At 46.4% G+C, this 13,194-nt stretch overlaps 1 protein-coding gene across 1 annotated transcript; it reads right to left on the bottom strand.

The window, feature by feature from the left end:
• Window positions 1–526: 526 nt before the first annotated feature.
• abce1 (ATP-binding cassette, sub-family E (OABP), member 1) lies at window positions 527–13,192 on the bottom strand. Its single transcript, XM_047595948.1, has 19 exons — window positions 13,036–13,192; window positions 11,877–11,983; window positions 10,536–10,621; window positions 10,338–10,435; window positions 9,341–9,458; window positions 7,567–7,704; window positions 6,238–6,307; window positions 6,061–6,157; window positions 5,872–5,961; window positions 4,706–4,827; window positions 4,501–4,625; window positions 4,322–4,418; window positions 3,756–3,815; window positions 3,604–3,662; window positions 2,640–2,750; window positions 2,407–2,549; window positions 1,953–2,075; window positions 1,753–1,864; window positions 527–905 (listed from the first exon to the last, which is right to left on the bottom strand). The coding sequence occupies exons 2-19, from the start codon at window positions 11,977–11,979 to the stop codon at window positions 858–860; spliced, it is 1,800 nt and encodes a 599-aa protein (XP_047451904.1). The 5' UTR covers window positions 11,980–11,983; window positions 13,036–13,192; the 3' UTR covers window positions 527–857.
• Window positions 13,193–13,194: the final 2 nt, after the last annotated feature.

Genomic DNA, 13,194 nt, shown 5'->3' with positions numbered 1-13,194 from the left:
CCTGATTTCTTTCAAAAGGACGCTGCTGTCCCATAAACCTCCCAGAGGAATGATAACGAGAAAAAAAAAAATAATAATGAAATTCCTTTAGAAAAATAACTTGTTCTCATTTCTAATGTTTAGACTAATGTTTGTCTCAGTGTTGTGTTCTTTTAGCGTCAACTAGAGGCTCAACACAAAGTCTAATGAAATGAACACAAATGTGCATTTGACCTCTTTTAACTAGTTTGACAGAAAATATGTTGATGAAGCAAAAGAAAAAATAAAGAATAAAGAACCAAACTTCTTCTTAATTTTTTTAATCCAACTCTGATTCCTCAAGAACAAAACCACTTAGAGCGATTCTGACTTTTGTGATAGAAACGTCAGAGTCTTGGCTTTAAAGAGACCAAGACCACGAACGAGCTCCAACATGTTCATGAACATCATTCATACTTTCTGTCCTCAACAGGAGGCTGCAATGACAGGAGGCTAAAAGCTATTTCAGAGGAGAGAAGAAGAAGAAGAAGAAGTAGAGAGAAACAGATCCTGGTTCAGGAAGCATCAGTTTATTATCTCTTGTTGTTGTAAATGCATGAGTGTTAAAATACGCTCCACGATGTGAATTGAGCCCCGGCACGTTCAGGACGCTGGATGCAAATGTATGAACTTTAAACATGTCACAACGTTGCTGGCTATTGAACGCAGCCTGGTACATGGAGGCCGGCGGTTTGCTGTGATTTATTCATTTATTCATTTATCTCGTTCTCTTAGGGGTTAAAAAGAGACGTCTGGCGTTTAGCATGAACGTAGCCCGGTGGGTGGAGGCTTCGCTCTGAGGGTGGAGGAAGTCGCAGTCGGTCACATGAAGCGAATTCTTAGTCGTCCAGGAAGAAATAGTTCCCGCTCTTCTTCTGTTCCGTGTCCTGGTCGAGATCAGAGGTCAGAGGTCAGAACATCGGCAAGAGAAATTAAGACTTTTAAAGATTACAACACTTTTGGCCACGAAGGTGACTCAAAGTATATAAGTCTATAAAAAACGCAATCATTTAAATTTAATTCCTAATTTCACATATTCAAGACTCCATGAACCTACTGTTAATTTTATGGAAAAATAAATTAAATAAAATTAAAATTTAATTTAAAAATAAAAAGTTTTTGTGTTAATTAAAAAAAAAAAAAAAAAAAAAAAAAAATCCATTTTTAAGACCTTTCAAAGTCGTATTTAAGATATTTTTTGAGATTATAAGAGAATTTTTAAGGCCTTAAATTCATGAACCTATTGTTAATTTTATGGAAAATAACTTTATAAAAAAAAACATTTAATTCATTGTATTTTCAGATTGAAATTTAAAAGGTTAAAATCCAAACAATAGTGAAATTTTGGTAGTTTTCAGCCGGTCTGAAGTTGTTTAAGTGATTTATGGGGGAAAAAAAGCAGAAAAAATATTGGTGTATTAGGATTTTTTGGTAGTTTCTTCATGCATGTACTTTTGTTTTTTTCTTTTTTTGCCACAAACGTGTCCAGAGGATGGAAAATTTTAAATCTAGCATTACTTAAAAAATACATATCCAACACTCATCCACCTACTGTTTATTGATTTTATTAAAAATAATTCAGTTTTTGTGTTTTTTAGGGTTGAAACCCCCAAATTATTGAAACGTTGTTCTTCTGGAAAAAGGCTGTTTAAGAGATTTATAGAAAAACTACTGTTGTATGAGGATTTTATGACCGTGTACATTTTGAGGGTGAAGTGAATGAAGCTGTCGTACCTTGATGGAGTTGAGCTTGTTGATTCTGGGCCTGAAGTTGTTGGGGTCTCTCCTGAAGGTGATTTCCAGCAGAGACAGGAAGCGATTCATGCCGGCGAGTAGACTCTGAGGCCTGGAGGGGGGGGAAGAGAAACCAGACGTAGGGTTAAAAATGGATGCGGGCGTCTAGAGAGGAGGCGAACAGGCCGGAGGCGTCTTACGTGTTGGCCGCCGTGTGTCTGGAGGGAATCCCGTCGAACACGATGACCCTGTCGGCCAAATACGTGGCCATGATGAAGTCGTGTTCCACCACAAACGCCGTCTTCTTGGCGTGAAGGATGTATCTGAGACGAACGACCAGACAGATAAGCAGGAGGACACATACGTCTCATACAAGGACTACGAAGATAAAGTCTCATCTAAGCAGTATAAAGATAAAATAGTCTCATATCAGTACTACAAACGATAAATAAGTCCCAACTAAGTACTGTGAAATCTCACTATGACGTCCAATCTAAGTACTATAAAGATTAGTCTCATCCAATGAATAATTAAAAAATTTCATCGACTGAAACTATGATAAAATAAAAATGTCTAAAATCAGACTAACACTGATAAACATTTCTCTCTGAGGCTAAAATAATCAGAAGAAGAAGAAGAGGAGGGGGATCAGACCTCTTGATGACCCTGGCAGCCATCAACCTCTGCTCAGAGTCCAGATAAGCCGAGGGTTCATCGATCAGATAAACGTCGGCTGGTTTCCCCAAACACAAGGTGAGGGCGACTCTCTGGAGCTCTCCACCGGACAGGTTCTGTACCTGAAGGAGGAGGAGGAGGAGGAGGAGGAGGAGGTGGTTAATCATTCTGATCCAGTAGATGTGTAGATAAGGAGGTGGGCGGGGCCTTACATCCTGGTCGATGATGCTCTCAATCTGCATCGGCTTCATGACGTCAGTGATGAACTGAGGGTGAGTGTAGGCATCTCTGATCTTCTCATGGAGCAAAGCTCTGACACTGCCCTGCAAGAACAAGAACAAGAACAGTAAGAATGAGAAGAACAGTTAGAAGAAGAACAAGAATAGTAAGAATAAGAAGAATAGTAAGAAGAAGAACAAGAACAGTAAGAATAAGAACAGAAAGAACAAGAAGAACAGCAAGAAGAACAAGAACAGTAAGAATAGGAAGTACAGTAAGAAGAGGAACAACAGTAAGAAGAACCAGAACAGTAATAATAGGAACAACAAGAACCTGAACAGTAAGAATATGATGAAGAAGAACAGGAACAATAAGAACAGGAAGAAGAGCAAAAAGAGCAAGAACCAGAACAGCAATAGGAAGAAGAAGAACAGGAACAGTTAGAAGAAGAACAAGAACAGTAAGAATAGGAAGAAGAAGAACAGGAACAGTTAGAATAAGAACAGGAAGAACAAGAAGAACAGCAAGAAGAAGAAGAAGAACAGTAAGAATAGGAAGAAGAAGAACAGGAACAGTTAGAATAAGAACATGAAGAACAAGAAGAACAGCAAGAAGAAGAAGAAGAACAGTAAGAATAGGAAGAAGAGGAACAGTAAGAACAAGAACGGGAAGAACAAGAAGAGTAAGTACAAGAACAACAGTAAGAACAGGAAGATCATGAACAACATGAAGAACAGTAAGAACAAGAACAACAAGAACAGTAATAACGAGAAAAGAACAAGAACAAAAAGAAGAAAAAGGAAAACAGTAAGAAGCAGAAGAACAAGAACAACAAGAGGGAGGGGGAAAGAGAAAAGTGTAAAAGGAGAAAGAAGGAGGAGGAGCTTTGTTAATTCACGACCTCAGGATCCAGAAGGAAGTCTGAACTAATTATAATTAAAAGCTGTGGAAACGAACCTTAAACTTGGGGCTGATGGTCTGAGGTTTGTAGCTGACGTTCAGGATTGGAACTTCACCTGAAACACGACGATCAGGTCAACGCCAATTCATTTATTTATTTATTTACTTATTTATTTATTTGTTTGTTTGTTTGTTTGAGTGTCACTCACCTCCACTGTCAGATTTGAGTCCTCCAGCCAACATCCTGATGAACGTTGTCTTCCCTGTCCCTGCAAACACAGAAGAACACAGTATTAGCTGGGAGGCTAGGAAGAGCTACTATTAGCTAGGAGGCTAGGAAGAGCTATTATTAGCTGGAGGGTTGGGAAGGGCTAATTTTAACTACAATTAGCTAGGAGCTAACAGTAGGTAGGAGGATGAACAAGCGCTACTAGGACACTAGGAAGAGTGACTATTAGCTGGGGGGCTAGGAAGAGCAACTATAAGCTGGGAAGCTAGGAAGAACTACTATTGGCTCAGAAGCTAAGATCAGCTACTATTAGCTAGGAGACAACAAGAGGTTCTATTAGCTGAGAAGCTAGGAAAAGCTACTATTAGTTGGGAAAAGCTATTAGAGCTATTAAGAGCTACTACTGGTTAAGTAGAACCACGATTAACTAGGAGGCTAAGAAGAGCTACTATTAGCTTGGAAGCTAGGAAGAACAAGCGCCAAACTGGTAGCAATGCTATGAATTAACATCGACAATGAACAATGAATGTAGAAATCATGACTTACCGTTCTCGCCCAACATCACCATGATCTCAGAGTCTGTGAATTCTCCTCCTTTGATCTCCAGCGTGAACTCGCCCATCGTCTTCTTCATTTCTGGATACTAAGCAACGACAACGATTCAAACGTCACAACAGAAAACTTTCTAGAAACAAACAAAACATGGTCTTGTCTGGGATTTGGACCTGGTAGTGCCGGAGTCTCTTCACTTCCTCCTCATTGGCCGTCTCAGCAACCTTGAAGACCAGCGAGGTCTCACGAAACCTGAGATTCTCGGTGGGAACGTAACCGTCCAGGAAGATGTTGATGCCTGGTTGTAAGAGGAGTGATGGTTGTTGGTACAAATGCTTGAAGACTGGGGTTCCTTTCAGTTCAGTTTCAGAGTTTTACCTTCCCGGACGCTGAAGGGCATGGTGACGACGCCATAGGCGCTCGGGACGCCGTACAGGCAGCAGATGAAGTCGGACAGGTAGTCCAACACACTCAGGTCGTGCTCCACCACGATGATGTACCTGAAACAACCAACAATGGAGTCCAAGCTCGTCACATGTGTTAAAAAAATAAATAAACTTTTTTGTATTTTAATCAGCAGTTCCAAGTGTCTATGGGTTGTGACTGAGGTGAGTACATGTTTTTGGGTCAGGAGGCAATAATGACAACAACCACAGACATAAAGTTTGATAGGTGAATAGTTTGGAGGCGGGGTTAGAACATGTTAATGTCTTGGAGGCGGAGTTAGAACATGTGAATGTGTTGGAGGCGGGGTTATGTCAGGTGAATGTCTTGGAGGCTGGGTGAATGTGTTGGAGGCGGGGTTATGTCAGGTGAATGTATTGGAGGCGGGGTGAATGTGTTGGAGGCGGGGTTAGAACATATTAATGTGTTGTAGGCGGGGTGAATGTGTTGTAGGCGGGGTGAATGTGTTGGAGGCGGAGTGAATGTGTTGGAGGCGGAGTGAATGTGTTGGAGGCGGGGTGAATGTGTTGGAGGCGGGGTAATGTCAGGTGAATGTGTTGGAGGCGGGGTTATGTCAGGTGAATGTCTTGGAGGCGGGGTGAATGTGTTGGAGGCGGGGTTATGTCAGGTGAATGTATTGGAGGCGGGGTGAATGTGTTGGAGGCGGGGTTAGAACATGTTAATGTGTTGTAGGCGGGGTGAATGTGTTGGAGGCGGAGTGAATGTGTTGGAGGCGGGGTGAATGTGTTGGAGGCGGGGTAATGTCAGGTGAATGTATTGGAGGCGGGGTGAATGTGTTGGAGGCGGGGTTAGAACATGTTAATGTGTTGTAGGCGGGGTGAATGTGTTGTAGGCGGAGTGAATGTGTTGTAGGCGGGGTGAATGTGTTGGAGACGGAGTGAATGTGTTGGAGGCGGGGTTAGAACATGTTAATGTGTTGTAGGCGGGGTTAGGACATGTGAATGTGTTGGAGGCGGGGTTAGGTCAGGTGAAAGTCTTGGAGGCGGGGTTAGGACAGGTGAATGTGTTGGAGGCGGGGTGAATGTGTTGGAGGCGGGGTGAATGCGTTGGAGGCGGGGTTATGTCAGGTCTCTGGTTACCTGTCCGGGGTGATGAGCGAGCGGATGGTGATGGCCGCCTTCAGCCTCTGTTTTACATCCAAATAACTGGACGGCTCGTCGAACATGAAACTGCGGCAGAGAAGAGAAGAAGAAGAAGAAGAAGCGGCGTCAGTGTGAGCTCGGGGTGGAGGTCGGGCGAATAAAACGGCGTCCGGTCCGTGCGCTCACATGTCGGCCCTCTGGATGCAAACAACGGCGCAGGCGAACCGCTGCAGCTCTCCTCCAGATAAATCCTCCACGTTCCTCTCACGCAGGTGAGTCAGATCTGAAACACAATCGTCGACGTTTAAAGACACGCCTCCTTCCTTTAATTAACTAATTAATTAATCAAATATGTTTCATTACCCAGCTGTTGGCAGACGATGTCCTGAGTCTCTGTGTCGTCTTTCCTGCTCAGAATGGCCCCTACTGACCCCTGGAGGCAGAGACACGACATTACAACCGAGTCTGACAGGAAACTACGCTCACGTGGACGTAAACATCAATGGGCTGAGCCGTTTCCATGGAGACCGAATCAAAAGATGTGACCAGACAGAGGTGAGATCACATCTAAACCAGGAGGAGGAGGAAGGAGGAGAGATGACGAGAAAAAAGGAGGAAGGAGGAGGAAGGAGGAGGAAGGAGAGATGAAGAGAAAAAAGGAGGAAGGAGGAGGAAGGAGGTGGAAGGAGGAGGAAGGAGGAGGAAGGAGAGATGACGAGAAAAAAGGAGGAAGGAGGAGGAAGGAGAGATGACAAGAAAAAAGGAGGAAGGAGGAGGAAGGAGAGATGACGAGAAAAAAGGAGGAAGGAGGAGGAAGGAGGTGGAAGGAGGAGGAAGGAGAGATGAAGAGAAAAAAGGAGGAAGGAGGAGGAAGGAGGTGGAAGGAGGAGGAAGGAGAAGGCGGAGTAGAAAAGAGGAGGAGGAAGGAGGAGAGATGACGAGAAAAAAGGAGGAATGAGGAGGAAGGAGGTGGAAGGAGGAGGAAGGAGGAGGAAGGAGAGATGACGAGAAAAAAGGAGGAAGGAGGAGGAAGGAGAGATGACGAGAAAAAAGGAGGAAGGAGGAGGAAGGAGGAGGAAGGAGAGATGACGAGAAAAAAGGAGGAAGGAGGAGGAAGGAGGTGGAGGAGAGATGACGAGAAAAAAGGAGGAAGGAGGAGGAAGGAGGTGGAAGGAGGAGGAAGGAGAAGGCGGAGTAGAAAAGAGGAAGAGGAAGTAAGATGAAGAAGAAGGTGGAAGGAGTAGGAGGAAAAAAAGGAGGATGACAGGAAGGAGGTAGGAGAAGAAGAAAGAGGAGGAACGAGAAAGAGGAGGAAGGAGCAGAGACGGCGAGAAAAAAGGAGGGAGGAGGACAAAGAAAGAGGAGGAGGAAGGAGGAAGAATGAGGGAGGAGTAAAAAGGATTAAGGAGAAGACGGAAGAGGAAGGAGTAGAAGAAGAAAAAAATGAGGAGGGAGGTGAACAAAGAAGAAGAGGATGGAAGGAGAAGGAGAAAAAAGGAGGAGGAAGGAGGAGGTGTCTCTGTCTCATGGTTTCCATCTTGTCTTTCATGTCTCTGTCCCTCCTGGAACCTCCTCAGCCTGATGCTGATGTATTAAAGGTCACCATGGTTACCACCAGACTCCTCCTCCTCCTCCTCCTCCTCCTCCTCCAGGAGGTTTCGGTCTCTCGCTGCAGGAGGAGGCCGGTCTTACCTTGACGGTCTTGGGGATCTGGTCCACGTACTGGGGCTTGACGATGGCCCTCAGGTCGTCCTCCAGGATCTTGGTGAAGTAGTTCTGGAGCTCGGAGCCTCTGAAGTAGGTCAGGATCTCCTGCCAGTCTGGAGGATTCTGGGACATGGAGTCACGACACGGCGCGTTAATGAACCGGAGTCGCCATGGCAACAGATCCTTTTAAAGATGGCCGTCATACAAAACTGCATAAACTGTTCTTAATCATTGAGGTTGGATCATTTAACTAAAGACTTTTATTAAAGACACACAAAAAAATATTTTATATCACACTTGAGTATCATGACATTGGTTACCTAGGCAACAGGAGTCAAAATCTATTCTTCTTTAAAAAGGAACTGAACTCATCCACAAAGTACAATGAGAACCAAATAACGGCCTCAACATTTTTCTTTTTAGAAAACTTTTAATAGAACTTAAATATGTTTTCTAATTGGTCGTGTGTGGGAGTTTCTTTGGCCACGAAGACGACGGCTCCACCCGCATCTTATCTCCAACCACAGGCTGTATATAAATATGGACGCAACACGTCTCCACGTCCTCCCACCGGCCAAACTGACACCATTTTCCAGGGAACAGGGGCGTCGCCATCTAAAGTGTCTGAGGGCGTGGCCGCAATATAGTTGCCCCGCCCACATTTTTTTCCTCCAGACTCACTTAACCAGTTACAAGGAACTGTTGTATTACACACTGAACTTTTCTTTTTTTTTTTTTATTAAAAAGGATTTTTTTCGTCAGACAGGACCTCTTTACGAAGCGGTTGGCATGGCAACCGGGAATTACATCACATCCTGTTCCCATCCACATGTTTTTTCAGAACCCAGAATATTCTACTTTCACGTTTCCGCTATCAAGCTACTGCTCACACAGCTAATGAAAACTAGCAAAACAAAACAAAAAGAAAAGCTAGCAGAACGCAGTTTTTGGTTGCCATGACAATTCAAAGAAACTTCAAAGTTTATCGCAAATCGTTTGTTTTGAGCACCAACAATTACGACGAACTCACCCGGTCAATATTAGATATTATGGGTTTATGAATACGTAGCTGCTGCGTGGCTACATGCTACATGACTTTGCTTACGCAGCAAATCATGAACTAAAAAATAGCTAACGTCCAGCTATAGCTAACGTCATCTGCCCCGGTCTATCGGTGAGAACTGACGGACGAAGCGCTGTCACAGATCTATCCCATCATGACTTTTTAAAACGTCCGTATCATGTGTCGACCTCCTACTTATTTTTTTTGCCCATTTCTGTTCTATCCACAGCTAAAAGCCGCCGTTTTTCCCCGTGACGATGACGGCTACAGAAACCATGGAAACGTAGCGCTTCCAGGAAAAGCAAACCCGACTCTGGGAGGGTTACCATGGCAACCAGAGACGAAGAGATGGACGACTGATTCAAAAACTATTCTTCTCGAAAGGGGGAAAACAAATCCTGACTATGGCTTCTGCTATGAATCATGGGTAACATGCAGATTTCAGGAAAAAGGCGAATAGCGTCAAGTGATGAACTAAAATGACTCTTTAACATTATATTAACAACTTAAAATGACTCAAACCATCAAACACATTTCACATGCTTTTTTTTTTTAGTTTTAGGCCCAAGCCCCGCCCACTAACATGGAGTGGGTGGAGCTTATTCCTGATGCTGCAGCCTCCAGCCTCCAGGGGGAACCTGTTCCTCCATATTTATTTACAGTCCATGCGTGAACGAGGCGTTCAGGGACACTCACGTCGTATTTGCCCAGGTTGGGCTTCTGTTTCCCGGCCAGGATCTTCAGGGCCGTGGACTTCCCGATCCCGTTGGTCCCGACCAGCCCCAGAACCTCACCGGGCCTCGGGATGGGAAGTCTGAGGACACAACCGAGACACAACAGGAGCTAAAACGGAGGCCGAGTTCACGCGGATCCCAACGAATGAGGGGAACCGTCGCCATGGAAACAGAGGATGTGCACTAGATACAATCAGCCTGACGTCCACAGGAAATGGAGGAGGAGAAGAATAAGACAGAGGGTGAGGAGGAGGAGGAAAACAAAAAAAAGAGGACGATGACGAAGGAAAACAGGAGAAGACGGAGGAGAAAACAAGAAAGAAGAATGAGCAGGAGGAAGAGGAGGCGATGGAGCAACATGGGGAAGAAAAGGAAGAACAGAAAGGAAAAGGAGGATCAAAAGCAGGAGGAGTAAAGAGGAAGAGGAGGATCAAAAGCAGGAGGAGTAAAGAGGAAGGGGAGGATCAAAAGCAGGAGGAAAAAGAAAGAAACCACCAGTGAAGAAGAGGAAGATGAACGAGGAAAAGGATAAAGAAGAGAAAGAAAAAATGAAGTGGAGGAAGAAGAAGAAAATGGAGGAGGAAAAAGATGAAGGATGAACGGGAGAATCAGGAAGAGGAGGAGAGAAGATAAAAAGAAAAGGAAGAGAAGAGGAAGATGAAAGGGAAAGAGGATGAAAGGAAGATGGAAGAAGGAAAAATAAAGGAGGGATGAAGAGAGGAAGAGGAAGAGGAAAAGAAAGGAGGAATAAAGGAGGATAAAGGAGGAGGAGAAGGAGGATAAAGGAGGATAAAGGAGGATAAAGGAGGAGAAGGAGGATAAAGGAGGAGGAGAAGGAGGATAAAAGGAGGAGGAGGATAAAGGAGGAGGAGGATGAGGAGGAGGATGAGGAGGAGTTGAGTGAGGGCAGATGTTGGAGGTTCCCACCAGACCCTGTAACATGTGTTCTGCTGTTTTACCGGTGGAGTTTGAAGGAGTTGGCGCAGTATCTGTGGGTGGTTTCCTTCTCCAGGTTACTGGGCAGGTTGACGATGGACAAGGCTCCGAACGGACATTTCTACAACCAGGACGGTGAATGAGACGCGTGAACAAACAAACAAACAAACACACAAACTACAGCCACTGATCTGAATGTGTTTCGTTTAGTTTCCCGTCACCTTGATGCAGATGCCGCATCCTATACACAGAGACTCTGAGATCCAGGCAATTTTACTCTGTGGAGTCACCTCGATGCACAGCTTCCCTGCAAGACAACACACACGTCAGCTACGCCACCGCACGGCTTCTGGTCCTGACACTCGTCCCCACACTCGTCCCCGACACTCGTCCCCGACACTCGTACCGACACTTTTCCTCGACACCCGTCCCCGACACCCGTCCCCGACACCCGTCCCCACACTTTTCCCCGACACTCGTCCCCGACACTCGTACCGACACCCGTCCCCGACACCCGTCCCCGACACTTTTCCTCGACACCCGTCCCCGACACCCGTCCCCGACACCCGTCCCCACACTTTTCCCCGACACTCGTCCCCGACACTCGTCCCGACACTCGTACCGACACTCGTACCGACACCCGTCCCCGACACCCGTCCCCGACACCCGTCCCCGACACTCGTCCCCGACACTTTTCCTCGACACTTGTCCCCGACACTCGTACCCACACCCGTCCCCGACACTCGCCCCGACACTCGTCCCCGACACTCGTCCCGACACTCTTCCTCGACACTCGTCCCTGACACTCGTCCCTGACACTCGTACCGACACTCGTCCCCGACACTCGTCCCCGACACTCGTCCCGACACTTTTCCTCGACACTCGTCCCCGACACTTTTCCTCGACACTCGTCCCCGACACTTTTCCTCGACACTCGTCCCGACACTCGTACTGACACTTTTCCTCGACACCCGTCCCCACACCCGTCCCCACACTCGTTTCCGTCCTCTACCGACACTCGTCCCCGACACTCGTCCCGACACTCGTACCGACACTGCCCCAGTCCCGACACTCGTCACCACACCTCCCCCGACACTCGTCCCCGACACTCGTACCCGACACTCGTCCCTGACACTCGTCCCCGACACTCGTCCCCGACACTCGTCCCCACACTTTTCCTCGACACTCGTCCCCGACACTCGTACCCACACCCGTCCCCGACACTCGTCCCCGACACTCGTCCCCGACACTCGTCCCCGACACTTTTCCTCGACACTCGTCCCCGACACTCGTACCGACACTCGTCCCCGACACTCGTACCCGACACTCGTCCCCGACACTCGTCCCGACACCCGTCCCCGACACTCGTCCCGACACTCGTCCCCGACACCCGTCCCCGACACTCGTCTCGACACCCGTCCCCGACACTTTTCCTCGACACTCGTCCCCGACACTCGTACCCGACACTCGTACCCGACACTCGTCCCCGACACTTTTCCTCGACACTCGTCCCCGACACTTTTCCTCGACACTCGTCCCCGACACTCGTCCCCGACACTCACCCATGCGGACCACGGGGCAGCTCTTCTTGCACTCCTGACGACATTTCTTGGGTTTGCACTTGTCGTGGTTGACGATGGCGATTCTGGTGTTTTTATCTGCCATGGAGCTGAAAGGACAGAAGATACAGATCTATGATGCAGCAGAAAAACCTCGTGTGTGTGTGTGTGTGTGTGTGTGTGTGTGTGTGTGTGAGATCAGGGCTTGAACCTACGTCCCACGTGAACACTCTGCTGAAGCTGTCATTCCTGAACAAAACCTGCCGTCCAACAATGGGCTGGAATAACTCCACCTGCACATGACTGAGACTCCAAATATCTCAAAATATACCTTTAGTAGCTCTACTTCAGGTCCTCACCTAGTTGTCTTTCATTTTAAGGCCACAGGAGGCTCGTAATAACCCAGTTTAGTTTGCGTTTCGGCAGTGTTTTGATTTCATTTCAGCAACAACCAGACTCCATTTAAAATCTAGCGTTTTTATGGTTGACTCACCTCTGAAAGTGAACGGCTGCCACTACGTGACTGACAAGCATTTAACCATTTATTAGTGAGCACCTACTAAATACGTTGTACATTCAACGTGTGATTTCCAAGCCATTCGAGTGAAATCTGAAGAGCCGAGTTCGAGGTTTTACGTTAAGTTTGACCATTAACATTTGGCTCAAATGCAGCGTGACGGGCGGCGGCGACATGTATTAAACTCGGATTTATCCCCAAATAACCTGCCAATATACGAGCAGTTAATACACCGAATACATCCATGGGCCATAAGGTTAACACAACAATCACAAATTACGACATGGTCCGTGTGCGCCATCGTCAAATATCGAGAAAATCTTCATTTTGATAAGAATTGAATGGAGTTTGGAGTCGCGTCTTATCGATGAATGCTAAAACGTAGTCTTTTCAGTGGGTCTTTTCTCTCAACAATGAGAGGATTTAAGAAAAGGCAAAGAGCCAGACTATTAATCAGCTCCGATGGTATGTTTGGATGAGCAGTGACAGTTTTATTTAAATGCCTGAATGTCCCGTTAACTCATCATTAGCGGATGCTAACGGTTAGCTTAGCAACGCAGGCCCCACACTTTGACAGCTGCTCGTTCCTATGACAAAACAACCCTCAAATTTAACCGAATCCGCGACGATAGACTAAAAACTCACCCCGCTTCGGCTCCGGCTCCTCGGCGCGGAAGAAACGGACAGAGAAGGGATGTTTGGACACAAATAATCCGGGGTGAAAGTTCCCTTTTTCCTTTTAGTCCAGCAACGTGTTCGTCTCCTGGAAGCCGGCTGGAAAGATGGCGGGAGCTACGCAGTCAG

This window comes from Mugil cephalus, chromosome 1 (genome assembly GCF_022458985.1).
Source record: "Mugil cephalus isolate CIBA_MC_2020 chromosome 1, CIBA_Mcephalus_1.1, whole genome shotgun sequence".
NCBI classification, from domain to species: Eukaryota; Metazoa; Chordata; class Actinopteri; order Mugiliformes; family Mugilidae; genus Mugil; species Mugil cephalus.
This window is presented reverse-complemented; position numbering and strand designations above follow the sequence as displayed.